This window comes from Pseudochaenichthys georgianus, chromosome 13, assembly GCF_902827115.2.
Source record: "Pseudochaenichthys georgianus chromosome 13, fPseGeo1.2, whole genome shotgun sequence".
NCBI classification, from domain to species: Eukaryota; Metazoa; Chordata; class Actinopteri; order Perciformes; family Channichthyidae; genus Pseudochaenichthys; species Pseudochaenichthys georgianus.
Genome location: NC_047515.1, coordinates 18,729,640 through 18,755,867, shown reverse-complemented (window position 1 = coordinate 18,755,867; position 26,228 = coordinate 18,729,640). Strand labels below are relative to the sequence as shown.

The following is a 26,228-nucleotide window of genomic DNA, read 5'->3' as shown; positions in this document are numbered from 1 at the left end:
AACAGAAAAAGTTAGAATAGGTTTTCATTTCCCCCCCTTTTTTTGTAAAAGCAAGCACATGCAGACAAGTTTAAACATATGACATCGTGTAACAACAGTAACAAAATGATACTGGAAAACAAACATCAAATTAAGGAAGGAAACGGTAAAGATGCAAAAGGTTTTTTATTTCCTTGTTCTCCCGAGTATTCCTCATTTCCTCCAGCAGGGGAGCGGGCAGAGGACATCTGGGAGGAAAGAAAAGAAAATCTGAGTCAGCAGCAGCGGCGGCGGCTTCAGTCTGCTTCTCAACTATACTTCCGCGGACCGATTTAAGCTCATATCTCCATAAAATACCACTTTAATGCTTATCAATGAGCCTGCAGGAGTCTACATTACTCTAAGAAGCATCTGTGGAGGGAAAGACAAAACCGAGGCTCAGAAGACAGGAGCGCCCGTCTGAGGTAGGCTTACACGTTGTTTTTAAAAGTAACATTTAGTCGTGTGTGCTACTTTAACTTATATATGTTTCTAATTTGGCACTTTACAGAGATTGTACGATTCTTAGGATGATGTTTGAAAGTACAATAAGCTTTTGAGTTTTGTGGTAGCCAAATTCTTCTTCTTCTTCTTCTTCTTCTTCTTCTTCTTCTTCTTCTTCTTCTTCTTCTTCTTCTTCTTCGATGATGATGATGAACCAGAGGATTAAAGCAGATCTCGACAGTAAGTGGATCAGCAGTGATTACAATTGTCTGGTCTGGCTCAGCATCTGCTCATTTTATTCCACAATGTGTGTTAGAAATATTTTCTCTCACTACAGTTTATTGTTTGACTTGGGTCTCTGCCTGGCTCTGTCTTTATTTCCAGTAAACTGTAGTGTTTTCAGTGGGGGAGAGAGAGATTTGTGTGTTGGGGGTATAGTCTGTAGTCTGAGTAAATAAACACATGTAAAGATGGCAAAGGAATGGAACTGGAGTTAATTCAATGTTTAAATGCAGCAATTCAAAGTATTTTATTGATGTTATAACCGGACTTTTTAATATAAGATTGTTATATGCCAACATATATTTACTGTACATACAGTTAAGTTCAGAAATGATTTATTGTAACACACAATTTGCTGCAACACAACATACAAACTCAACAGAAACAACATTTAAAAAAGAGTACAATTGAAAATAGCAATTCAGCTGATGATTATGTCCATTATAGATTACAAACTTTTTATTTGGATTGATGTAAAATATCCCCTGTGATGTCTTCACATCTGTTTGGACAACAGACTTAGAAAACCAGAAAATATAATAATAGAAAAAGTACATTTTGGGCGTTTCACATATACATTGGTGACAGCAGGCCTGATGATTGGGCCTACAAATACTTCTCAGCAGCCTTCATATGATAGAGAAACAACTTTACAAACATGTATTCTTCCCTCTGTCTAGCTCACCACATGTCCCTCTGATAAATAATTACCTCGAAGCTTCATGTCCGTCCGAATTTCAGCCATGAGTGTTCTTCCTCCTGTTCGAAAGGACCGTGTCATTGCTCAGCTCCCTCAGGTAAAATCATTTAATGTCATTAGAGCCTTTAGTTTTCCACCATCAATCTGAAACTGCCTCGCTTATGCTTCTTTGTCTCTTGTAGTGTTTCAGGAAAGAGGCTGCTTTCCACACAAAGGAGGATTTCAACAACAAAGTGAAGACGGCGTGTCAGGAGCAACGCACCGGCACCGTGGGGTGAGAACAGGAACCAGCAGCCATGTGACGCTGGATGAGGTGTTTTTGTGGCATTTATTTACTTGTTGCATCTCCTATTCTTCTCAGCAGATTTAAAATCTCCAAGGTGATTGTTGTGGGTGACCTGGCTGTGGGGAAAACCTGTCTGATTAATAGGTAAGCTCAACACAGTCAATGCAGCAGGTCTGGGAATAAATAGTTCACACAATAAAATACCTCAGAGGACCTGTACCTCCTGTGAATATTATTAATTATTAAACAGGATTGAAATCTAAAATAAATGAACACTGTAATAGACATTGGTCGAAAGTTACCGAGTAGGTTTACATAAAGACTGTATGACTGTACCATGTCATTTTACTTTAGTTAAGAATTCCAACTGTGCCACTTTATACATGGACTCAACTACAACTCATCTTTACTGCACTACATTTATCCGAGCTGGATATACAACTTTCTTCATAAATAAAACATGTGATAAAGATTAAACTACTCAAAAAGCGGTAACATTTAAATTCTGCTGACATGTTTAAGCATCCATACAAATGTTCTAATAATGTGATGTTTTTATTAATATAACTCTAAAAGGCTTAGTAATTAAAACTTGAATTATCTTATTTAAGTGAAATTATGAATTTAAAACTATTGGTATTGCTATTTTCTAAATTAAATCTGCAGAGATATTTTGATCTGAAAAAAATATCTCCATTAAGATTAGAAATTAAAACATTTTTTCATTACAGATTTTGCAAGGATGCTTTTGATAAAAACTACAAGGCAACGATCGGTGTGGACTTTGAGATGGAGCGCTTTGAGGTGCTGGGTGTTCCTTTCAGCCTTCAGCTGTAAGTCTAATGTCTACATTATTTCAAACAAAACAAACAACTGAGTCTGTGTGATGGGACATTGCCTTAATGTCTGTCTCTCTTCCAGCTGGGACACTGCAGGCCAAGAGAGGTTCAAGTGTATTGCTTCTACGTACTACAGAGGAGCCCAGAGTAAGGGCTTTGTGTGTTTCTTAAGGGACTAGTAAGACATTTACTCAAGAATTTCTTCTCTCAGGGGACAAAAGGAAGCTGTACATACATTACTGGAATTTGTGGCTCCTAAACATTTTATTGATGTAATATTTTCTTTCCTTCCAGTTGTGATTATTGCGTTTGATGTAACTGACATCGCCTCTTTGGACCATGTGAGGTAAGCTCATTCATTATGAGCCGTTAGTTGGCACAGTTTTCCGTCCCAGCTCGAAGACTTTAACCTGTCCTGGTGTGTGTGCAGGCAGTGGCTGGAAGACGCCCTGAAAGAGAACGACCCCACCGCCGTCCAGCTGTTCATCGTGGGCACAAAGAAAGACCTGAGCGTATGTTTTCTTTTAAATTGGACATGCCTGTGAATGTGTTTTTTTGAAAACGAATGTAAATACTTTGGATTGTTGCCAGCAGCACAAAGCATTTGCGTCCGACACTAACCTCAGGAATGTAGCTTCCTCCGACCTTCACTTCACTAGAGGTTTCAGAGAGAGGCTGCAGACATTTCTTAGACATTACTAACTGTCTTTAAGCAGTGGTGGGAAGTTAAATGCAGACTCACATTTCAAGAAGTTTGTCATTTGTGTTGAACTACTTGAAATGTGTCTCTCTTTTGACTTTACTGCAACTTTTACATGGAAGGTATTAGCACACTGAGATTTAGTGTTTTTGTCTATTATGTACTTGATAACAAATTAGATGAACACATCAGTAATTTACCTTTATTCATGGAATGCTTCTCTTGTACTTGAGTCACTTCCTTGCAGTAGAATAATATACAGTACTTAAAATATAGAAAGAAAACTTTGGGTTTTGACTGTCAGTCTTCAAAAACAAGCAATTTGAAGCCCAGAGCTCTTAACTTGATTTCACATTTTATGGATTTAAGGACTAATTCATAAAGCAACTTTTTTGTTTGAGATTATGTCCAACTGTCTGCTTTGGTTTCTCATACAGTCTCCTGCTCAGTATTCTCAGATTGAACAAGACGCCCTCAAATTAGCACAAGAGATCACAGCAGAGTATTGGGCTGTGTCCTCGCTGACAGGTGAGAAATTTATATTTAAATATATTAACCTGATCAGTGTGGGGTCAGAAATGGGTGGGTAGTCTGATTTTGGAGTGTAAAGCAGCGGAGGGTCTTTAATTTTCTTCTGCCATACTGCATATTTATTTTGTATTACCTCATTTGGAGGTAAAAAACATGCCTTTTACACGTTTTTCCATTTACAAGAACAACCGTGGTGATTTGTAACAGGGCTTTATTTTGTATTTGTGAGAAGAAGCAATACGTTGTTATAAGACACATGTAGTTAGGAGCAGTTTCATTGAAGAGCATGCCGTTTGTTTAACTAGCCAAGTCCATCACTGATCTAAATCCCCTCGGTGCTGTAGGGGAAAACGTCAAAGAGTTTTTCTTTCGAGTTGCATCGTTGGCTTTCGAGACCAACGTTCTGGCCGAGTTGGAAAAGAGTGGGCCGAGGCAAATTGGGGGCATAGTCAGTGAGTATCAAAACCCATCTCTCTATGATCATAAACACCATCACATTTGTCTCGTAATTTTAACACCCAGCTGTCAATTTGTTTCAGGGATAAACAGCACGCCAAGCAATGTGAATGCTTCAACAAAGAAGAAACAGCCAAACTGCTGTCAGTAAGGAGGTTTGAAGGGGGTAAAGACTGAAAATAAGAAAACAGGCTGGAGGGATTTCTGTGGTGAAAGCATGAGGAGGACGCTGGGCTTTCTACTTCCTGACATCAGTGGGTTCAGTTTTTCCTGGCCTAGAAATAGTTTTCCTCTGTGGGATGTAGATTCTTGTGGTGTTGCTCGTGAACGTTAAAGTTACACAGCAATTACACAAAACTGACTGGTACTGCAGAAATGCCAAAGAGAGACTGTGGATGTTTTTTTTTAACATGGGAGAGTGTGGATGCTTAGAAATTATTTTGAGCTGCTGTAGTTTGTTTAATAGTTCCATAGATTTGTGTTCACAATAATACTCTGATTTACCTTAACGTATGTTAAATGGCCTTTTTTAATGTGCTACTTCAAGTGTTTTCATAATGTCATAGATTTTCCCAACCTTACTATAGGTCCTATAGTAGAAAATAACATGATATTTTTTAATCTACAGTATTTGCTTCATAGGTACTTCTGCTTGTTTAAAATCAAATCAATGATTGCATTTGAATGATATTATCAACAACTGAAACAGCGGGTACAAATATTGTATTCATGGTATGTTTAACATGTAATAAATATATATGTTTGAAAAATAATTATATTATGTTGTATTTTTTTTCTAGCACAGTTATTTAGTATAGCTTGTGTTAAAACATTTACAACACGTTTATGCTGGTACTTATTTTGTGAGAAATATCAGCAAAGGAGAATATGCATATATATCTCTTTTTTTACTGAAGTTGTAAGAAATGCAAATGTGTTGTTCAGTTAAAACTTTTGAAGGAATCTAGATACTTCAACTCCATATGTAAAATGATCTGTTTATTTCTTTCCAATTTCTTTTTTACTGACAAACCGATTCTATTTTCTAAGACATGGATAAACGTTGGGTATACTGTATCAGGCGCAACATACAAAGCAAACAACAGTATTGTAAAAAGTACTGATGTGGTGAATACATCAGTGCAGTACAGATGAACAATGGTAAATATGCACATGTTTAAATTAAAGCAAACATTAACATCGCTCTCTAATCGTCCAACCAAAGGCTTTTCTTTAACTGTAATAACAAATTATAGTGTAATACATAAACATAAATACATTAAAAATAATAGTTTTCCAAAATAATTACAAAAAAAGTTGTTTGGAAATATCTAATATTTTTGGTCAGACCTAAAGGGATATTTTGTGTATTCATTATAGATACATATACAAGGCTTACTCTAAATTGGCATTAACTTTATTTATTTGTGATGTCCAAGATGAAACTCCTGACATTAACACTAGAGGGTGCCGTGTCTCAGGGAATAAAAGGACAATATCATCTGGGTCATGTCTGGTCTGGTGTCATGTTTGTTTAAGAACATTACTCGATAAGTCGGTCAACATAATCGATAACTATTTTCACAAGGATGCATTTTAGTAATTTTAAAGCAATAATGCCAGTTTTTTTTATTTGGTTGTGGCAGATGTAAGGATTTCATTCTTGTCATATGTTAAAATGAACTGCTTATCTTATCGGTTTTGTTTTTTACACAATGTTATAATCTGGTAAAACTAATCTTCACATTTTTTGGTTTGAATTCTGTAACTTATTTCACAAATACAGTGGTGCATTGAAGCTGCTCTTACACTCACATCACCTACAAAAGTATTTCAGGACATAGTTTTTGGGCCATTTGCGATCTAAGGAATTATTTAACCAGTATATTGTATTTTAAATGGAAATGATCCAATTATAAAAACGATTATTTACAAATAGCAAATAGCATAAACTGATACATATCCTTGTCAACACTCACAAACAGTTATGTGACTTTTTTTTTTTGCTGAAGCTCTCACAACCCCGAGGATTTCCAAACATGGCAGCTGGGAAAACATTCATCTCCTCAAGAGAAATAACTGATATGATTAAAGGGTAAAAAGCAGAGGAAGATTAACCTGGTTTTAGCACATCTAATCTTACTTCCAAAGTCTTTCTTTGCCTGTGTAGTCAGTGTATGTCTGGTTTTGGTTTGCTACACAGGTGTCCGGCTTTGCGGAAAGCCAGAAAACCTTTTCCAAGGGCGGTGGCAACAGAAGCACCTGAAAAAAACAAAAACATTTATCCACATTGATAGAATTATATCTCAGTGATATCACCATGTTGCTAACCCTCAGTGTGAATTGGAGGAAGACTGCTTTCACATATTGTCATGCCTTGTGCTATGTGCCATTTAAAGTCAAAGTATCTACATATTAGTATTGGAAATCAGAGATGAGGTAACACGTGTGATTGCCTTTAATCTAGCCTTATATCCTTCTTAAAATGAATTGGAGTGTTTTCCTACCAAGAATGAATCCCATTGCATCTATCCCAGCAACCAGGTCAATGGTGTCACCGTGGAATGGACTGAGAAGGTATTTGAGACAGTTTGCTAGAGCCTGAATGCAGAGCAAGGACACTAAATGCACACAATTCAAACACATTGTTATATCTCTCACAGGCTCCGCTCTCTACTGGACTCTATTGCGGCTTTCACACCAGCGGTTTTCAGTTTCTAGCTCCGAGCGGGAGCTTTTCTGGTTCAGCTCCGGTTTCCCTTTTCAGCTCCCGCTCTGTGCACACCGCCCACTGGCGCCCCAGAGCTGCCCCTGCTGCGTCATGACGTCACCGTTTACATCGCTGATTTGCCCCCCAACGGCAGCTCACAACAACAACAACAACTGCGTCGGGTCGATGATCGTGTTGCTTTTAATCACACGAAGCCAGAATAAATTGAATAACGACTTCTCCAACCTTATACTTTGCTCCAGAGTGCCGTGGTTCATTGTTTATTAATGTGTTTCTGCAGCATTTACCGACCGCTGCAGTGCTGGCTGCTCTTCCACAGAGTGTATTCTCCCGTTAGCTCCCGGTTAGCTCGCACTGCAGCAGCCGCTCTAAAGTATTCACTGTCCGACTCACACAAGCAGCTGATGCATATCCCCAGTTCCCCTTAGCCTAAGTGAATGTGTGTCAGTCTGAATTGACACTGTTTGGTATCACAACGCTGTTATGAAAGTTTCTCTGGTATAAAACGGGTGATGTTAGCATAGCAACCGAAGCTAAACTGACTACTTGCATCCGATAGCTGCAATAATACAAAACAACACGTCTGCCTCTCTCCACAATGATCGATAACAGTGAACGGATGGTCAAAGTAAGGCACAAATAAACAGAATCACACGAAGCCTGGTTAGTGTTGCCTGACTTTATAAAGTGTGTTTATAGGCACTACTGCTTGTAGGCAGGCATAACAGTCGACCCATGGGAGGTGGGTTTAGTTTCCTGCACGCGTCGACGTAAGAGAGACGTAAGCGACGTCACCTCTTAGCTCCAAAGCTCTTGCCTCTGGACCGACAATTTTTTGGAGCTGGAAATGAAGCGGATTCCGGAGCTAAGAGCCGGCGCAGCTCCGGTGTGAACTGGAAAACCCGGCGCTTTTCAGGCTCTAGCTCCGAGCCGGAGCTGAAAAGGCGCTGGTGTGAAAGGGGCATATGGGTACTACCCCTTGATCATATCATGCAAGAATTCATCCACTGATGCCCCTTTCACACCAAGGCTTTTCCCGTTCTAGCTTCGTGCTAGAGCTTTTCTGGTTCGGAACCGGTTCTTTGGTTCAGCTCCTGCTCTGTTCACACCGCTCAGAGCCCGACTGGTGCTGCGTCATTGCGTCATCGTTTGCATCATGACGTAACCGTTTGTGTGCCTGCTTCATAAGGCCAAACCACGCGGAAACTCCTCACATCGACAACAACAACAATGACCGATTGTATTGAAGCGCTACTCGTTTTGGTTTTGCTCTGTCGAAACGAAATGGAAGAAATGGGACGACTTTGCAGTTGTTACATGCTACATTCAAAAGTTCTTTACAATCATCATCATAAACTTCAATGACAATTCCGTAGGAGAAAGAAGGTAAATATATACCTCCTATTCGATGGCGTTAGAGCTAGCTGTTGTTAGCCTCTGCATGCGCCAAGCTCAAAATACCCAGCTTTGCAGCATTAATTACTATGGTATAACATTAAAACTGATGCCCCTTCCCCTGCCTCCAACGTAAGCGTGACGTATGCGGTGCTTGCTTTCTTGACCGACAACTTTTTGGTGCTTGAAACGAACCGGATTCCGGAGCTTAGAGGTGGCTCCGCAGCGGTGTGAACAGGAAAAAACTGTGCTTTTCAAACTCCGAACCGGCCCTGGAACCGCGTTGGTGTGAAAGGGGCATGAGACTTCTATAAACGTAGCCGGCCCTGGGGTGGGCCTACCTGAATGTGTGCGCATCTCACCATATCCTCATACGGTCATCCTGACTGTCATCCTTTTCTCTTCAGCGAGCAGGATTAAACAACCTGAGCAGTAAACGAGAAAGGAAAAAGAAGAAAAGCATGGACTCACCACCCCTCGAACACCGGACCTGTCCGACATATCCTGGTCTAATTGGCACCGCCTGTGCTTCAAATGCCTGGGGCCGGACCACACCGAGGACGGCCTAAGCCAGTTGCCGGCCTGCAACGCCTGCCGGATGATCCCTCGGCTAAGCCACCGACATCGTTGGGATCATTTCCGGGTGAAGTTCGGCCCGCCGGAGGAGGCGGAGGATCAGGACCTGAAGGTGTTGGAGATGGGTGAACAGGTCTAGGTGCCATTCGTGTTCGCCATCCAGAGGGGCCGGGTGGCCACGTTCACGGAGGAGGAAGACGACGAGGACGCCTCGTTGTCTGGTACTTTCGGGTCCGGTGGCCAAGAGGGTCCAGCACACAGGTCTGCGCGTCTGGACTTCCCGGCCAGGTCCAGGGAATGGGCAATATTTTGCACAGCCCAATTGATCCTACACCTAACCAAGTTGGGCTTTGCAATCAATTGGAAAAAGAGCACTCCCATACCTCACAAACAGACGCTGTATTTTGGAGTGGTGCTCAGAGTCAGAGAGCAGACACGTGTCCCTGCTTCGGGTGGTTCGCAGACTGTGACAGGCGGCAACAGTGACAGCTTTGACTATCATGCAGACTCTGGGTCTCATGGCGGCTGCTCACGTTGTGGTCCCGCTCGGGTTACTGCATATGCGCCGCCTGCAGAGGTGGTTCTCCAGCCTGCGTTTAGATCCCAAGAGGCACAAACGACGTCTGGTGAACATCCCCGCCTCAGTGGAGGGCAACCTCCGGTTCTGGGGTCGCCGGATCACCTCCGGAGGGGGTCTCCACTGGGACGGGTGACCTCCTACATCACAGTGTTCACAGACGCATCCATAACAGGATGGGGAGGGACCTACTTGAAAGGAGCTATAGGTGGGCTCTGGTCTCTAACAGAAACAGGGCACAACAACCTCCTAGAGCTACGGTCAGTAGTGTTGGTCCTCCAGCATTTCAAACCCTTAATTCAGGGGTGGTCAGGAGCGACAACAGCACCACAGTGGCATACATCAACAGGCAGGGCGTAGTCCGCTCCGCCGCCTTGTTGACCACAGCGGAGAAACTGTGGTTATGGGCTTCAGAGGTGGTGTTGTCTCTGAGAGCCCTCCACATCCTAGGACTGGAGAACAGGGGGGCCGACCTCATGTCGAGGGGCGGCCCCCTGTCAGGCGAGTGGGTGCTTCACCCGGAGGTGGTGAAGCAGGTCTGGGCCCAGTTCGGGAGACCAGAGGTGGACCTGTTCGTCAGTCGGCGCAACAGCCACTGTGCCCTGTGGTTCTCCGTGGCTCAGAGCGACGATCCGCCCTTGGGGGTGGACGCGTTCGTACACGAGCCATGGCCAAGAAAGCTGCTCTACACCTTTCCACCGCTGCGTCTCATTTTCCCTCTCCTGGGGAAAGTGAGGCGAGAATGTCTGTCAGTCATCCTAGTGGCTCCGGATCGCGTCGGGGCGCCGTGGTACTCATAGATGACACAGATGAAGGTGGGCCAGCCCTGGGCGATTCCCCAGTTCTGGGGGGTGATGTCTTAAGAGGCAGGTGCAATAAGGGAGTTACCCACTCTGGGCCAACCTCTCCAGGCTCGGCTCCTGAGAGGGACAGGCTGAGACAGGGTGGATTGTCTGACTGAGTTATTCAGTCTATGCAGGCAGCTAGAGCAGGATCCACCACAGCCTGTTACAGGCCGAAGTGGCTGGGATTCCAGCGATGGTGTGAGGAGCGGAGAATAGAGCCCCTATCTTGTGAGTTGGGCTCTATTTTGTTCAAATCTGGTGGACAGAGGGCTTGCTCATTCCACAGTGAAAGTGTATGCAGCAGCCATCTCGTACTTGCCATGAGGGATTTGGCGGCAGGTCAGCCTTTAGTCAGCCACTGATGTCACAGTTTTTACAGGGGGTCAGGAGGCTGCGCCCAGTAGTGCACCCCTCAGCCCCAGAGTGGGACCTGCCGTTGGTGCTCGAGGCTTTGGTCACAGAACCATTTGAGCCTCTGGAGCTCTCCTCCCTGAAAGCACTGTCGTGGAAGACAGCATTGCTACTTGCCTTAACGTCAGCCAAGAGAGTGTCCGAGTTAACCGCTCTATCGGTGCACCCAAGTTGCTTGTTGATCCGGGGTGACCAGAGCGGGGCGACACTCAGGCCGAACCCATCCTTTGTGCCCAAGAGCCTATGGAGTGCGTTCAGGTCGAGGGCTATTCAGTTAGGGGGCTTTAGTCTTCCACCCCATAGTGGGGCCAGGGAAGCTAAACTGCACCTCCTCTGCTCGGTGCGCGCTAGCATGTTATGTGGAGCGCAGAGCTGCCTTTAGACGCACTGAACAGCTGTTTGTGTGCTTTGGCGGCGGGGTGACCGGGAAAGTTCTGTCCAAGAAACGCCTGGCAGGATGGCTCTGCGAGTGCATTGCACATGCCTACGGACAGGCGGGGAGAGCCTGCCCCGCGGGGGTCCGTGCACACTCTACACAGGCTGTGGCTGTGTCAACAGCCTTATTCAACGGCGTGAATGTAGAGGACATACATGTCGGGGCAACACAGGACTGGTGAGGAGGGGAAGGGCTGTGGGTCAGTGGGCATCTGACCCCCTCCCCTGACGTAATGCGCTTACGTTTTAACTTTTTTTCCTTTGGGGGTCCCGGGGGACGTAGTGCGCACTGGGACCATATAGGGCTGGAGGGCTCTCCTCGCCTGCCTAGAGGAGAGCCCTCCACACTATAGTCCACACAAACTCTGCACGGGGTCAGTGTCTGAGTGTGGGGGACTTGGGTCACTTGCGCTCTCCCCGTGCTCCTTAGGGACTCAGGAGAGGTGGTGCACAGTGAGCCCATACAGGGCTGGGGACTCTCTCCGTCTGCCTATGGGTGGGGGGGAAGCCCTCAGCACTGTTTTCCGAGCACACTTTTCGCGAGGCAAGCGCGTCGGAGTGTGCTCTGTCAGCCACGGCCCAGACTTCTCCACGGTCACAACCGAGGTAAAGGAGGGTGCGGTGCAGCGGCTGCTAACCAGAAAGCCGGTCAGGGGCAGTGGGGTGGAACGGTGTTGTTGGACAACAGTGCGTGTATACATCGGGGCTCCGCCCACTGTACCCATAGAGTCCAGTAGAGGGCAGAGCCTGTGAGAGATATAACGAGGGGTTACGTATGGTAACCATTGTAATATAAGCACAGGCGGAGCCCTCTACTCAGGGCCCTGTCGGTCCTATGCCGCTCGCTAAAGAGAGGTGTAGGATGACAGTCTGGAGGCGATGCCTCCTTTAATACGGTGAGATGCACACGCATTCAGGTAGGCCCGCCCCGGGGCTGTCTACGTTTATAGAAGTCTCAGTGGATGAATGCTTGCATGATATGATCAAGGGGTAGTACCCATAGAGTCCAGTAGAGGGCTTCACCGTGCTTATATAGGGTGGTGGTGGTGAAGTCCGTAGGGACTGGAAGGTCACCAGTTCAAGTCCCGGAAAGACCAAGTGCTACCGAGGTGTCCCTGAGCAAGGCACCGTTCCCTACACTGCTCCCGGGCGCCGTACATAATGGCAGCCCACTGCTCCTAACAATAGTTAAAGTCAAATGCAGAGAAACCGTTTCGTTACATAGTACCTGTACTACGTAATGACAATAAGTTGAATCTTTCTTCAATAACAAGGGTTGCCATACGTAACCCCTCGTTTTATCTTCCTATTTTAAATGGGTTTCTGCTGTGTTCAAACCCAGCGTGAGACAGTGGCAAGTCACCAGAAATCATCCCTTCATCATACTTGGGAACTGCAGTAGAGTCTGGACGGGTCCAGCCAGACAAACGTTGGTCCTTTTGTGTTGGGAGCCATCAGAGGAAGGTACCATCCTATATGTCTGTCTGCAGGAGCAGCCAACATGTCCATTGGATGAATAAATACTTCAGGCCTGTGCTGTGAGAGGGAGAAACTGGGGTGCATGAAGTGGACTGTGAATAAGAGAGAGACCCATCTCAGGTTCCAGTGGGGTGGGTAGAAGAGGGCTGCCAAAGTTGAACTTGGTTACTCTTTTTGCCCTGAAGTAACAACTAATGATTTGATGTCAACCATTGCCAAAGGAAATAGCTGTAACTTAGCTCGATACTGTATATGTGTGTTAAGTGTATATTTTCTGTCTGACAGTAATCTATAATTTTTTCACATTAATTTCACTTTTGTTATTCATCTTTACTAAAATGGGAACTCAATCTGTTTTACAATCTAGAATGCTCCCCAAATTATTATTATTCTAAAGGATGTGTGTACTTTTGTCATCTCTGCGTGTTGGCATGCATTTAACAATTTTGATACAGATTTTTATTTAAGTTGGAGGTCAATTAAAACAAATGTTTGTGTTAATAATCTGACCAAATGCATACTTCTTACTATTGCTATAGTGAATTAATAAAATAAATGTGTTTATAATTCAAAGCTATAGGTAATGTAAAAAATACAGGCACCTTACAAAAGGGGTCAGTGTTGCATATGTATTATAGAGTGTTGAACATTTAGAAGCAGCTACAGCTCATATTCTTAATTGTGTGAGAACTGGTTACAAATAGGAACTGATGTCATTTAAAGTTCTGCCACAGAATGGCAAAATTACTTTTGTGGTGTTTCAAAGACCCCTGCTGTACATCATTGTTGAATACAAAAGCTTTTCAAACGGGTTATTTTTGTTGGCAGTTCTTTTATAAATAAAAATACCCCCTCCCAAACATTTGGATTCCTATCAAAAATGCTCAGGTGATTAATGTAGAATGTGTCACTTTTTAAAAAAAAGTCCAGATGGGGCACCAAAACAAACACAAACTAATATGACTTAATACAATTTGATATCAACAATTAATGACCCTCTGAACATGGTCATTTCCATCTTCATGAATGTCTCGTTGTTATTCTGAATGTTGCTCAGAGCTGCATCAGGTGTCCAGACTCACCAGAGGGCCGGTGTCTAAATAAACGTAGTCTCGAGCAACAAAATCCATCACCTCACTGGATCACAGTTTATAACCCTGGTCTCAAACTGGAAAGGTTATTGCCATTATTAAACAAACTGATATGAAATTTCATCCCAGTTTTGTACAACAGAGTTCAAGCTGAGCTAAAGACTCAACCTCACCTTTCTGTCAACAGTGAATACTTTCCCAAGGTTCTTCGTGAACCAAATGAATTTACTGTAGATATGGGCTGCTTACATGCTTTCTATTACAAGGTAATACATCTGATAAAATATTAACATAATTACATGTCTGACTGATGTGCTGTATGAATCAATGCAGCTGGAGGCAGCAAAGATAATCTGTAAACACAACACACAGTCTACTTTAAACTTTTAAGTTGATTTGAGGAACCTGCAAAATTAATATTTATTTGGAGTCATGTTTGTGAATTTAAGTCCAATATTTACTCTCTTTCAGCTCAGTTGTTGTTGCTCAATGCTCGTAAATGTTCACCAACTAGCTGCTAACGTTATCTGTCCAAAACAGACATTCAAATGATTTGGTGTGAGATAATCACGAGTCCCAGTAACCACCAGTGTTGCTGTCAACAGTACTTGGCTAACAGCCAATCAGATTGCAGCATGGCAAAAGGTAGAACCAGGGTAGAACATTAGTTTTGGGCATGGTTAATGCTGTTTACCAATACTCAAGAAACTTTAGATTGCAAGCTCTGGAGCAAATTAAAGCACATGTTTTAAGTGATTATACCCAGCCAACTTAATAACAATAGCAACCAAGAAGTTATTTAATGCATGCATTGATACAGAATTATATTAATTTCTAAATCAGTAAACTGCCAATAATCCACACTGTTGCCAACAGGTGGGCAAACTACATTAAAGTACTATTATTTAAAACATTTTAATAAATATATTTACTTTTATATTTTACAGCTCTACACATATAGAGTTTTTATTCACAAGGTAACATTCCATCTCAACTTTGCAGGAATATTGTTGCCCCAGTAAACTCTCTCTCCCATCAGTGGGGTGTGCTGAGCCCAAACTATGCATGTCCTTGAGTTCGGCAGTGACTCATGTAGGGGGCGTTGTTCTGCAGCTGGCGTGTCTTAATCAATACAATGCATGTTTTATCAAGTGTCAGCTTTCTGTTTCACTGCGTGCTCAACACGAACTCCAAATATTTTCCAGTAGGATTAACAGCCTCATTTTTCTTGCCCTAAATCCCTCCTGCAGTGACCACTTTCATGAGAAAGCTTTTTTTTCCCTCCAAGATTTGGTCGAATGTTGCCTCTGGTGATTTTACATCATTTCTCTCCGCCTTCCAACAATCCGATTTCACTTCCTTGAGTAGGCTGTGTCTCCGCCTCTAGAGCTCCATGTAAGACCAGCCATGTGACACAACATGGGCTGATTAGAAACCCAACCTGACAAGAGCCTTTTCTTTCTTTTACTCATTTGGGAACAGTCACTTGTTCCCAGAAGCAGAGGAATTTGCTGTGTGCACTCACAAGTGTTATGCATAATTTGTCCAAAATAACTCTAATGTTAGTCAGATATGAGAGTCAAAACCATTCATAAATGAACATGTTTCTATGATTAATAAACTGTACCAAAAATGCACAAGTCATACATTAATGATTAAATACATGAATGCTTTTATTTATGTCAGGCACATAATGTCTTCAAATAAAATGGGCCAGATCTGGAAAGCTGCATATACATGTTAAAACAGAAAACACAATCGGTTCTCTTGAATTCAGCATCAGCAGATATGACCTAAATACCTAGGTTGTAGATAAGCTACAGTCGATTTAGGCAATATAATAAAGATTCATGTGTTTGTTTAATATCAATAACTGTTCTTCTTTAGGAATAAGCTCATTCGAAATATTTGTTTACCAATGTTATTAAAGAGAGACTGAGAAGCAAGACTTTAATGGAAAAAATACGGGGTTATCTCATTTCAATGTGATGAAATCAAATAATCAAATAGCTTTCAATGATAATAAATAATAGGGTTAAAAAAGCACCAAGACCATGAAGCACTACGTTTTGACTGATAGACATTCTGCTGATAGATACATCACAGAGTTAAATCATGCCTGCATTAATTTAACGAGTTTTGTGTTGTCCAACCATCAGCAGTGACTCTTGTGGTTGTGGGCTACTGAGGCCCTTCAGTCAGTGTGGTGGATTGCGTGCGAGAGCCCCAACCTTTCTCCACATTCCACAATGAAGAGTTCTGTCCACACATTGTGATTTAGGTCATCACCAATTCACTGCCTGTTTTCAAGCATTTGAAAGATGTCCAGTATCCTGGGTTGGCACAATCACCCCATGCCTGTTACCATGGAAAGGGGGCAAACTAGAACCCTCCTCCATGCAAAGTAAATCTCCACTTTCTGGGGGGTTGGGCTGAGGGGGGTTGGGAGGTAACTTGCGGTCGTCGCTCAGTGCAGTGAAAGGTGCTTGAGGTTCACAAATTAACCCTCTCTTCTTCTGCACGTTTTCATTCAGTAGTTTAACACACTGGTCAACGCTCTGCGACTGTGTAATATATAAAATATATTCTACCACAGGCTCGAAAGAGGTTAATTCGGTTGACTCCTCCCAGCGTTGTAATTTATCGCATTAATAATCACACCACTTTAGCTTCGCCTTAAAAGTGGGAGGGCTGCTCGAGAGTGCCGAAAAACCGCGAGGAGCTGTCTCCGTTACGCGTGGTGCTGAAAGTGCCGCTCGCCTCATTATGTGGTCGGTCTTTTTTGTCTTTCTGTCTTATCTGGACAGAAACTTCGTCAAGGGCGACTTCCTGAGCCGCGCTTTGGACGCAGAAAGGGAGAGCAAAGAAATGTTCTCCATGCTCAACGGCACCTTCTGCGCAAAAATGTCAACCGTGAGGGAGAGCTTCCTGTACCAGGTGTCAGACGGAGCCGAGGTCGTGCGCTCCTTCGTCAGCCCCGCCGGGAAACTTGTGAACTGCTCTGTCACTGTGAACCATATGCAGGTGAAGTCGTTCATGCATGAGTGCAGGTTGGGACAGAAAGAGCAGAGAGCCGGGCAGCAGCCGGAGACGCGTTTTGCGCGCATGAATGAAGCCAAACGTATGTGCCGGGAGTTTAAGGAGAGGTCGGAGCGCAGCGGCAGGGAGAGGGGTGATGACTCTGCTCTGCAGGACCAGGTTTTAAAAAGGTCTAAGAGAGGCTTCACCTATCCTGGGACCCTGTGGTGTGGAGCTGGAAATATGGCTGATAATTATGACCAGCTCGGTGGGTTATATGCTTTCAATATCTTTGAGTTAATCAACTTAATATGAGTGTGTAATAATTACAATAATTCTGACCTCCTTGTTGCAGGAGATTTTGCAGAGACTGACAGCTGCTGCCGTATCCATGACCACTGCCCTCACGTGATCCACTCCTTCTCGGCCAACTATGGGCACACTAACTTCAAGTGGCACTCCATCTGTCATTGTGACTGTGATAATGCGTGAGTAAAATATATAACTTTGACCTTTATGTGTTTAAATGTCTTCTTGCATTCATCTCAATTCACAGTTTGACGATTATGTTGTTAGGCAAAATGTTGTCCATCTATACAAAGTATGAAAGCATTTGGAAAATCATTTTCATAAAAGTATTGTATGCTATGCATCAGGATTTAAAAAAAAAATCAGCCTAAAAGGTTTCAAGAAAAAATTCAAAACTTGTGAGAATGAACACAGCGAACTTCAGTAGTCAATTCATATAAGCTGTTACAAGTTGCAATTTTTTCATAATTTTGACAAAGTTATTAGCCAAATTGTACTCACCATTAAACAATTCCAATAAATGATGCTGTCATGAGTTATCTAATAGAGATTTTAATGTAACAGTTCTTTGCCAAGGTTTCATTGGCAGGAAACTTCATTTTTGAAAAACAAATCTTAAGAAGTTAGGAAAGTGTGGCAATTGGTTAGAACAAAGGACAATGGTGCAATGAACATCTGATAAGAATGCCTGATTTGCAACCTAAAAACATGTTCATTGGTTAAATCCATACACATTTTAAATAACATTTGAAACAACTTGGTAGACGTATATCAAATGCATTGTATCCCAGGAGAATCTACAGGGGTGGAATTGCAGCTCTGAATCAAACTCATGCTTACATTTGATTGTTGTTACTCAATTTCTCATATTGCACTGCCATCTCCTGAAAGGGAAAACTAGATATGAGACTGCATTTTTGTTGTCCTTTCAGGTTAAAAGCTTGCCTGAGGAACGTCAACGACACATCTTCCAGGGTGGTTGGCCAGGCGTTCTTCAACGTCATTGGTGTGCCTTGCTTTGAGTTGGCCTATGAGGAACAGTGTGCAGAGCGACACTGGTATGGCATGTAAGTATCACTGGACCCTGGTGTTAAACTTTTAAGTAGATTTGCAACATACTGAGTTGTATTATTTTCTGAAATCACCATACATACAAACCTCCCTTTCGTTTGCTTTCTTTAGGTGTAAACTTTACAAGAAGCTTCCGATTGCTGTGCTGCAAGAGGCGGTCCCATATGACTTTGGCGGCATTGATGTCATAGATAAGCTGACGGTCGCTCCTTCCAAGAAGAAAGAGTCCAAGGAAAGTGAAGAAGAAGAAAAACCGGAGAGTACAACACAGTCTACAATTTCAGGTCCAGAAGAGCCTTCACTTACAAATGTTGTCACCGCCGCTGAGGACTTCATCAAAGTCCTCGCTACCGTCTCCACCTCTCAAAGCTCCACCGACCCAGATAAAGACGAGACGCAAAACTCAGAGAAGAAGAAGAGAAAGAAAATAGGGAAGAAGAAGAAGAAAACCAACAAAAAGCGAAAAGGTAAGGGGAGGAAAAGAAAGCAGAAAGCAGAGGAAGGAGCTGCAGTTTCTCCCTCTGGTTGCAAAGCAGAAGAAGTAATCGCTCTAAGTAACTTCCTCAGTGAGTCGCACAAACAGGAGCCGTCCATTGGAAACACAAACAGACTCAGTGACAGTGAATATAAGCTCGGAGGAAAAGAAGAGCCCTATAATGAAGTCATGAAAGATGAGCCAGCAATGGAGAAGCAGACAGTTTCCATTACGCCTGTCCAGAAGAAACCAGCAGAGTCCATAGAAGAAAATACTCTTTCCACACCCACCACTGCTATTCCACATGAAGTAACCAGAAGGCCCAGAAAAGGGAGGAGAAAGAAGAACAAGAAAAATACTCTTCCTTCCTTTGAAGAGCTTGTAGCGAACACAGCAGATAACTTATCAGTCACCATTTCTATCCCCACCATCATTACCATAACCCCGACAGAACAGCCAAAGCAACAAAGCTTTGTTGTCAGCACTGCCAGTACCCCCATTGAAATTCCCAAAGTCAAAAGAAACAGGTCAAAGGAGAGAAGAGACAGAGAGGGGAGGAAAAAAAGGAGGAAAGTCAGCTTAGCTTCTCCCTTTGTGGACGCTGGCTATGAAAATTCCTCCACGGACAATCTGAAAGTAATCCCTTTCACCGGGGCTCCCACCGTACCGTCGTTGCCCACCACAGAGCGGCAGGTTTCACAGACAATTTATGTCTATGGAGGGAAGACGATCGTCCAAGTTACGGCTCTGAAATCCTCCTTTACTGTATTGAAAAGGCAGAAGTCAAAAGGACTGAGAAGTAGAAGAAGGAAAACTGTTTCACCATTTTTTTCAAGTGAAAGTCCACCTGCACCGGCTATCCCTCTAACTACTGCTGCAATTAACAGGCCTGCAGAACACACAGACACTCAGAGTGAATGGCGGCTTTTCACAACTATCACAGCAGCCCCTTCTATCATTACAAACAGACACCAGCAGAGAATCAGGCAGCAGAGAAAACCACGAAAAAAAGTAGTAGCTGCTGCTTTTGACGATGGAGTTTCTATCGCAAACCAAACTGAACAAACACCACTGACTTTTATAACCACACAATCAAAAGTTGCCTCCACCGAAGAGCTTAACCTATTCAGATCTGAAAAACGCCACGTGACCACCTCAGGGACTCCAGTCATGAGTCCAATTCAGTTATCAATTGAGAGAGCAAAAGCACAATTCACCCTGAAGAAGAGGAGGAAAGCAGTAATATCCCTTAGACAACAATGAGCCGTGTGGTGCAACAGTATAGGCCAAGAAAATCTTAGCTGGCTAGGTTAGCTCCTGTCGATCAGAGACAACTGAGTTTTATCCTTTATCAATATCTTTCCAGTATAATCTTTTTTCATGTTCAGCATTTAATTAACATTAATTTACAGCAATCATATTCAATTATGTAGAAATCACGTTTTGTAATATTGTTTTCTGCACATCTATAATAAAGTTTTCAAATGATTATGTGGCTTCCTCTACTGGTAGGCTACTGCTACCACCACGACCAGACATCGGATAAGCGGTAGAAGATGGATGGATGGATGATTATGTGAATGTATTTGACGTTGACATTTCAATTTAGTGAAAAGATATATAGTGGGAAACATGCATATTATGTTTTCTATCTGAGATTAAATGATTGGTACAAACATGCTACAAGATGCTAACATTTAAGCTAACACCAGTAGCTGCATTAAAACCGAAAGATGTCAGATATGACTTAAAGGTGACATGTCATGCTTTTCCGGTTATTGTCCGTCCCCTTGTGTGTTATGAAGGTTTTTATGCATGTAAACGGTCTGCAGAGTCAAAACCCTCAAAGTACACCATGTTGGGAGTAAAACTCGAACACAGAAAATACCTCCCCAAAACGCCTCGTTGGAGATACTTCACTGTCCATTTGATTCTTCCGGGGACATCATGATGTCATGTCGTCCCCGGAATGAAATGGACCAATCCGTGGAGCCGTTACATTACGTCCGCGGAGCCGTTACGTTAAGCCCCCGCTGATTGGTCCAAATTGACCAATCCACGGACTTCCTCACACACTCAGTGCAGGCAGCTCTGCTGATCTCTCCTCCCTGGCTGCAGGCTGATAACAGACAGTTGGGATCGCGGCAAAATTCTCTCTGCAGACCCATTCTCACAGCGTTTATCAACCTTTTTCTTACTCAATATCAAGCCACACTCATTGTTTTCACTTCGGCTGTGACTTTGTGTGTGCTCAGGGTGAGTTTGGCTGTGTTTCGCTGTGTATCGCTAAACAAGGAAATCACACCTCCACGGAGCTTAGCGAGATTCACAACGTCCCGACTGGTCCCGACCAATCGAAGCACACTGGGCTCACAGGGAGGGGGGGCAAGAGCTGCAACGAGCCGTTTAGTGGAGAGAGTGAATACACATACTTTACAGAGCTGTATGCGAAACCAATATGAGTTTGGAAAATTGCACAGTATAAATCTATTCTAGTAGACCACAACAATGGAATTATGATCAGTGGAAATGGCCATGACATGGGACCTTTAATAGCATAAATGTATGAGCTTTTGAGGTGCTGGTTGAAGGAGTTTTTTTACGGACAAAGCCATGCTAGCTGTTTTCCCATTGTTTCAAGACTTCATGTGGCTTCATAGTCACCATTCAGACGCAGTTTAAATATGTTCATGCAATACTGTAAGAAAGTGAATAACTGTATTACTCACAATGTCCTTTCCCCAATGTCAATGTTTTATTCCAGTTTAAACTTTGTAGATATCTGAAATTATCAGAATGAGCAGAGAAAGAAAGCTAGCAATATAAGGCTCAAAATGATCCTTTTAACATTTTCGATTATCCTTTTAAAATCATCTTGTGTGCCATTCTCTTGTTATCTCAGCTTGAAATATTAAAGAAAATTAGAAATCTAAATAACAGAGGCTTAGCACTAACCTGCTTAGCATGATTACATTTTTGTGAACCTTTTCTTCCACACAGCGGGCAAAGAAACCATGCCAAGAAGAACTTGCAAGTTTATGCAATGTGCTCTTTTGTTTAAAGGGATTTATAGCCCCCCCTCACCTCCCTCCCATGTGGTTTAAAGCAGGGTCACATTCTCAACAAAGATTAGGTTCTCACTTTGCACTTTACTTTCACCTCTCAGCACTCAGGGTTTGTAACACCCAGTGCAGTGGCTGAAATCCTTCCAGGTCAGCTGATTCTCACATGCTTGGCATAAGACGAAATATTCTGAATGACTTGAAAAGTGTGACATGTCTAATAGATCTTCATCACATCTGATACATGGACAGATAAATGTACTGCTGAGAACATTTGTTCAGATATTCTGGCCAGCATCAGATTATCTTGTGTGAATTTTGCAAACTGTGGGAAACGATGTAACAATGCAGACGTTCATGCTGCAGCAAAGATTTTCTGGAAGATACCCAAGCTTTCAAAAGGAGCTTGGCATTCAGATTCAATCATAAGCTGAAATGTCAGAGCAACTTACAGTACAGTTGGACCTTTGATAAGACTATTGTGTGAGGGGAGAGACAGTGGTATGAACTTTCTATCTCATTTCTAAGTTTAAAACGTCTTTGGATTCATGTTTGCTTATATTTATTCTAAGTTGTATTAACACCACATTTGCATTCAAATTGAATCTGTATTTAAAACTCAAAATATGCTTTGCAAAATACCCTATATGAAATGTATTGTTATTCATAGTTATGCCTTACTCGCAATTAAATGTACAGTGCACGTGAATGAAACACTCAACAAAGGTGTCCATGTGTGTAGCTTACATTTAGTTAATCTGTACAAATCAGATTTATACACGGATAAAGAATGATTAACACACTTACACAGATCAACACAAACATAAATATACAGTCTTAATATACAGACATTTCCTGAACCTAGGGTATATGATTGTAGCTGATGCCGCTTTGGTTGGATGCCCACTGGTCACAGGTTGTGTTTGGGTTTTGACCCCAACTCGTTACGGCAGAGTAGGCATTGAAATATATGAGATGTGTTAGGAGGCACGCTCCGGTCAGGCAGAACAAACACACAAAAGGGATATACAATCCATAGTATGGGAGATAATGAGAGGACAGCACACTCTGTGACATCCAATTAGGACGGTGAAGAATCCAATAACACATTATATTTACCAACACAGAGGAGGAGTTATTGATTGAGAGAAAATAACGTGGAGTGGGTAACAATGAGCTGGTGTGTCACTGATGGATGAGGGAGAGATGTTGTGCTTCTGCTCAAAGTGAGCCAATCAGATCAAGTATAACACATGCAGATGGGGATCCTGCTTCTATGATTTCAATAGGTTGTGGAGAACAGTTAGTTTAGTCAACCAAGTATCTACACCCTTTGCAAATATTTAAAGCTCTGATTTGTTTTCTGTCCTACAAATTTAAAGCAACTTAAATGGAAATAAACAAAGATTTTTGCAGATTAACATTGAATGTATTAAGTAATGGACATTGAATAAAATCAATTTGACTGTTCAAAAATCTATTTCTTGCAGTGTATTTGGAGGTTTAAATAACAGCAAATGTGGGCAACAATTTTGCGGGAGGACTTAAGAAGTTATTTATTTTAAATATAAAATGTTGAACATTGATGTGATACATTTTGATGCAAATATCTCACAAAAATGTAAAAAGAACATTGTCTTAACTTTAAGAGTACAATACAGCAACTCTGCTTATTTGTTTGGTATCCTATTATCCCCAGTAATCATTATTCTATTCCTGGCAGCTGATTGTGGCGAAGACTAGCCTCCATTTCTCTGTTACACATTTTCTGTTTGGGTGCGAAAAGCTGCAGCCTTGTCATGAAACAGCCAGCCAAGTGCTTTTTGTAACGTGTGTGTGTATTCAAATGAAGGCTTTGGGTAAAAGGATGATCATTACCATCAGAAAGGTGTGTGGGTTTTGGTTGGCAGTTACCAGCAAAGCTTGGCTTTCCTCCGGACTCGAGACTGGGCAGGATACTCACTGGCATCTCTCTACAGGCAGAAACACAGAAAGAGATACTTCAGTCTGGAGCAAAGTGGTGGACTGACAGGCCAAAGTGATTCTCGTATTTTCCTAGGCCCATAACTTTGACCTAGTTTATCAGTTTCTACTGCCCTTGCTGAGCACAGGCTTGCGACCTTGGGGTGCTCTCTGTGTTTTGTCTCCTTATTCCTGGCTATTGACGTCAGCTGATGGTGAGGCTGAGGTGTTATAGTGACCTGCCTGTTTTATCTTGTTATGCAGAATGTTGATTCTTCTCTCAGAACCAGCTAAGTTCATGGGACTGGGTGAGAGATCTTCAGAATTGGTTGGCCAAACACTGTGTCACTTCATAGCTCCAGCAAATGTCTTTATCAATTCTCCGGCCGTAACTTCAAATAAACCTTCAGTGTTTGCCATGGAGTTCCAGCTCTCCCGTGTCTCATCGTGTTTCGACTCCATGCTCCAGAGGTTTCCATTACACCTGTGAAAACAATCTTACAATTGATCCTCTTCTTTCTTTTTTTTACATTATGGAAGAAGAGGCTAATGTGTCTCGTGTTGTAGAAAAAATAAAGGAGGACGTATTGGAATAAAAAATGATTAATGTTAATGCCTCTCTGTCTTCCCCTCTATGTGGTTAAATGAACTGGATTATTTGGTTAATGCATATTTTAAAGAACCCATGAAGTTTGATCTGAGTTGTCCTGAAGATTATTTTATTAGTTTTTAGTTGTATTAGCACTATAGCATAAACAACAGAGTAACTCACCCACAACAAAGCTTTTCAATGTGAATCCAACAGACTTCTGCTGTTAAGGTAAACGTTTGAGCCCCACCATGACATATCCATCCGGCAGGCATGTAATAATATTGTGCTTGTGACCTCTAGTGGACAATCCTGAAAGGATATTTGTCAAGCTGTGCTGCTAAATTGAAACCCACCCTCATTCTGTCTGTGAAAAGTTTGTGCATTATTGCAGATCATATCTAAATCTCAGAAAATACAATAGGAAATCCTTCACCACCACCCATACACAACACATTTATCTCTGTCTGAAGTGCATAAGTACATAACTATTGGCGGCAAATGTACTTAAATTACTCAAAGTAAAAGTACAAAATGGCACCATTCAGGGTTTTATGTTATGTGGTTATTGGAATAATATTAGTAATGCATAACATGTAAAAAGAGTTTCAATATTAATGTTGTCATTAACTGTTTAGCAGTTTATTATTAAATAAAGCGCTATATTGAATAAACTAATCGGATATTTCAAATCCTTATCGTAAATGTAACTACTATAGCTGTCAGAAAAATGGTGTGCAGTAAAAGTGTTTTAACATGTAGTGAAGTATAAAGTGTCATACAATATTTACAGTCAAGTTATGCACAGAAACATGTACTAAAGTTTGTATCACATTTCGTTTACGAATCCTTGTTGGAATGAAGTATGGGAACCAGTGCATGACATTAAGGATTTTGGGAGATGGCCCTGTGGGCCATCTAAGCTAATTTACAGATGGCCCTGAGCCCAATAGAGATTGCCCTGAAAAATGCCTACGGACGAAATGACGCACAAAGGGAACATTTTGATTTGTGCAGGTCTTAGATACTGTGTGGTGCATTCTCTAGACTGAATTATAAGATGAACCACCACAATATTATATTGTACAATTTCAATTTTATTCTTCATTTCACTTGTTTGTTTGTTCTTGTTTGTGTTTGTTCCATAGACTGTATGTATGGTTTGCTCGCTTGCATGCCCTGCATAGCTATAAGAAATACTTAAGTTGTTGGTCAAGACACTTTCCATCTGATGAAGGCAAATGCCTTCCCAGATGTACAAAAGTAGAAAACATTACATTCAGTTATAACTGCCAAAACAAACATTATTTACACTAGTATGGCCCTTGTTAAAAATGTTTGTAATGTTACTGTAAATTGGTCGAACGAATGCCTCCTCATCCGGAAGCTGACCGAGCAGACCCGAGCAGCAGTCGAGAGGAGCCGAGCGCATCCGCGAAGCACACAAAATGGCGACGTCAGAGTACGCAATACTCTTCAGTTGCGCCACTTATGTGACAGACAAGAAGAGTCAATTCTAATGTCTAACACTTAATGTGGAGAAAGAGATGTCCTGTATGGGTTGATTGTGCGTTGATCTGTTGGTAATGCCTCGGGGTTCCGGTGGGCATGTAAACAAATGCATAATGCTGGGCTCTACTTTGTGGCCTCACCCGGTTGCATAGCGACACTTATTGTGTCTTTTAATAAGCAGGTCGTCATATCATTAGCTAGAACTAGCTAGATCTGATCGATATGGACATAAACGCGAGTGAAGTCTAATCTGACGGGAGAGAGAGATCAGCTGCTGCTGACGAGTCGACACGCAGCTCTGCATGATCACATGCAGCAGTGAGCGGACAAAACACACTTCAGGTTAGAATATCACACTATTTTAACCCTCCTGTCCCAAATTCAGGGTAAAATGTACCCGTTTGAAAGTTTGAAAATCTACGAAAAATAGTTTC

General features: G+C 42.4%; 2 protein-coding genes across 4 annotated transcripts; both read left to right on the top strand.

The window, feature by feature from the left end:
• Nucleotides 1-140: 140 nt before the first annotated feature.
• On the top strand, nt 141-5,029 carry rab34a (RAB34, member RAS oncogene family a). Of its 3 annotated transcripts, XM_034097371.2 has the most exons (12): nt 141-443; nt 681-702; nt 1,425-1,541; nt 1,627-1,718; nt 1,806-1,874; nt 2,462-2,563; nt 2,652-2,716; nt 2,864-2,915; nt 3,000-3,081; nt 3,707-3,797; nt 4,145-4,252; nt 4,340-5,029. In XM_034097371.2, exons 3-12 carry the CDS (start codon nt 1,467-1,469, stop codon nt 4,405-4,407), a joined length of 804 nt encoding a protein of 267 aa, XP_033953262.1. In that variant the 5' UTR covers nt 141-443; nt 681-702; nt 1,425-1,466; the 3' UTR covers nt 4,408-5,029. The 3 variants fall into 3 exon arrangements, with proteins under 3 accessions (XP_033953262.1, XP_033953263.1, XP_071061346.1); XM_034097372.2 differs by lacking the exon at nt 681-702 and having other exon boundaries at nt 142-443; XM_071205245.1 differs by lacking the exon at nt 681-702 and having other exon boundaries at nt 143-443; nt 1,809-1,874.
• Nucleotides 5,030-16,473: 11,444 nt separating this feature from the next.
• Nucleotides 16,474-20,158, top strand: proca1 (protein interacting with cyclin A1). The gene is made up of 4 exons (XM_034096821.2): nt 16,474-17,082; nt 17,170-17,302; nt 18,056-18,190; nt 18,306-20,158. Exons 1-4 carry the CDS (start codon nt 16,563-16,565, stop codon nt 19,930-19,932), a joined length of 2,415 nt encoding a protein of 804 aa, XP_033952712.1. The 5' UTR covers nt 16,474-16,562; the 3' UTR covers nt 19,933-20,158.
• The last annotated feature ends 6,070 nt before the right edge of the window (nt 20,159-26,228 follow it).

Coding starts and splice junctions, on each gene's coding strand:
- rab34a (XM_034097371.2), top strand. CDS start 1,467: ATGTCCGTCCGAATTTCAGCCATGAGTGTTCTTCCTCCTGTTCGAAAG. Junction 1,875..2,461: donor AAAACCTGTCTGATTAATAG/GTAAGCTCAACA, acceptor TTTTCATTACAG/ATTTTGCAAGGATGCTTTTG. Junction 4,253..4,339: donor GCAAATTGGGGGCATAGTCA/GTGAGTATCAAA, acceptor AATTTGTTTCAG/GGATAAACAGCACGCCAAGC.
- proca1 (XM_034096821.2), top strand. CDS start 16,563: ATGTGGTCGGTCTTTTTTGTCTTTCTGTCTTATCTGGACAGAAACTTC. Junction 17,083..17,169: donor TGATAATTATGACCAGCTCG/GTGGGTTATATG, acceptor TCCTTGTTGCAG/GAGATTTTGCAGAGACTGAC. Junction 17,303..18,055: donor CATTGTGACTGTGATAATGC/GTGAGTAAAATA, acceptor TTGTCCTTTCAG/GTTAAAAGCTTGCCTGAGGA.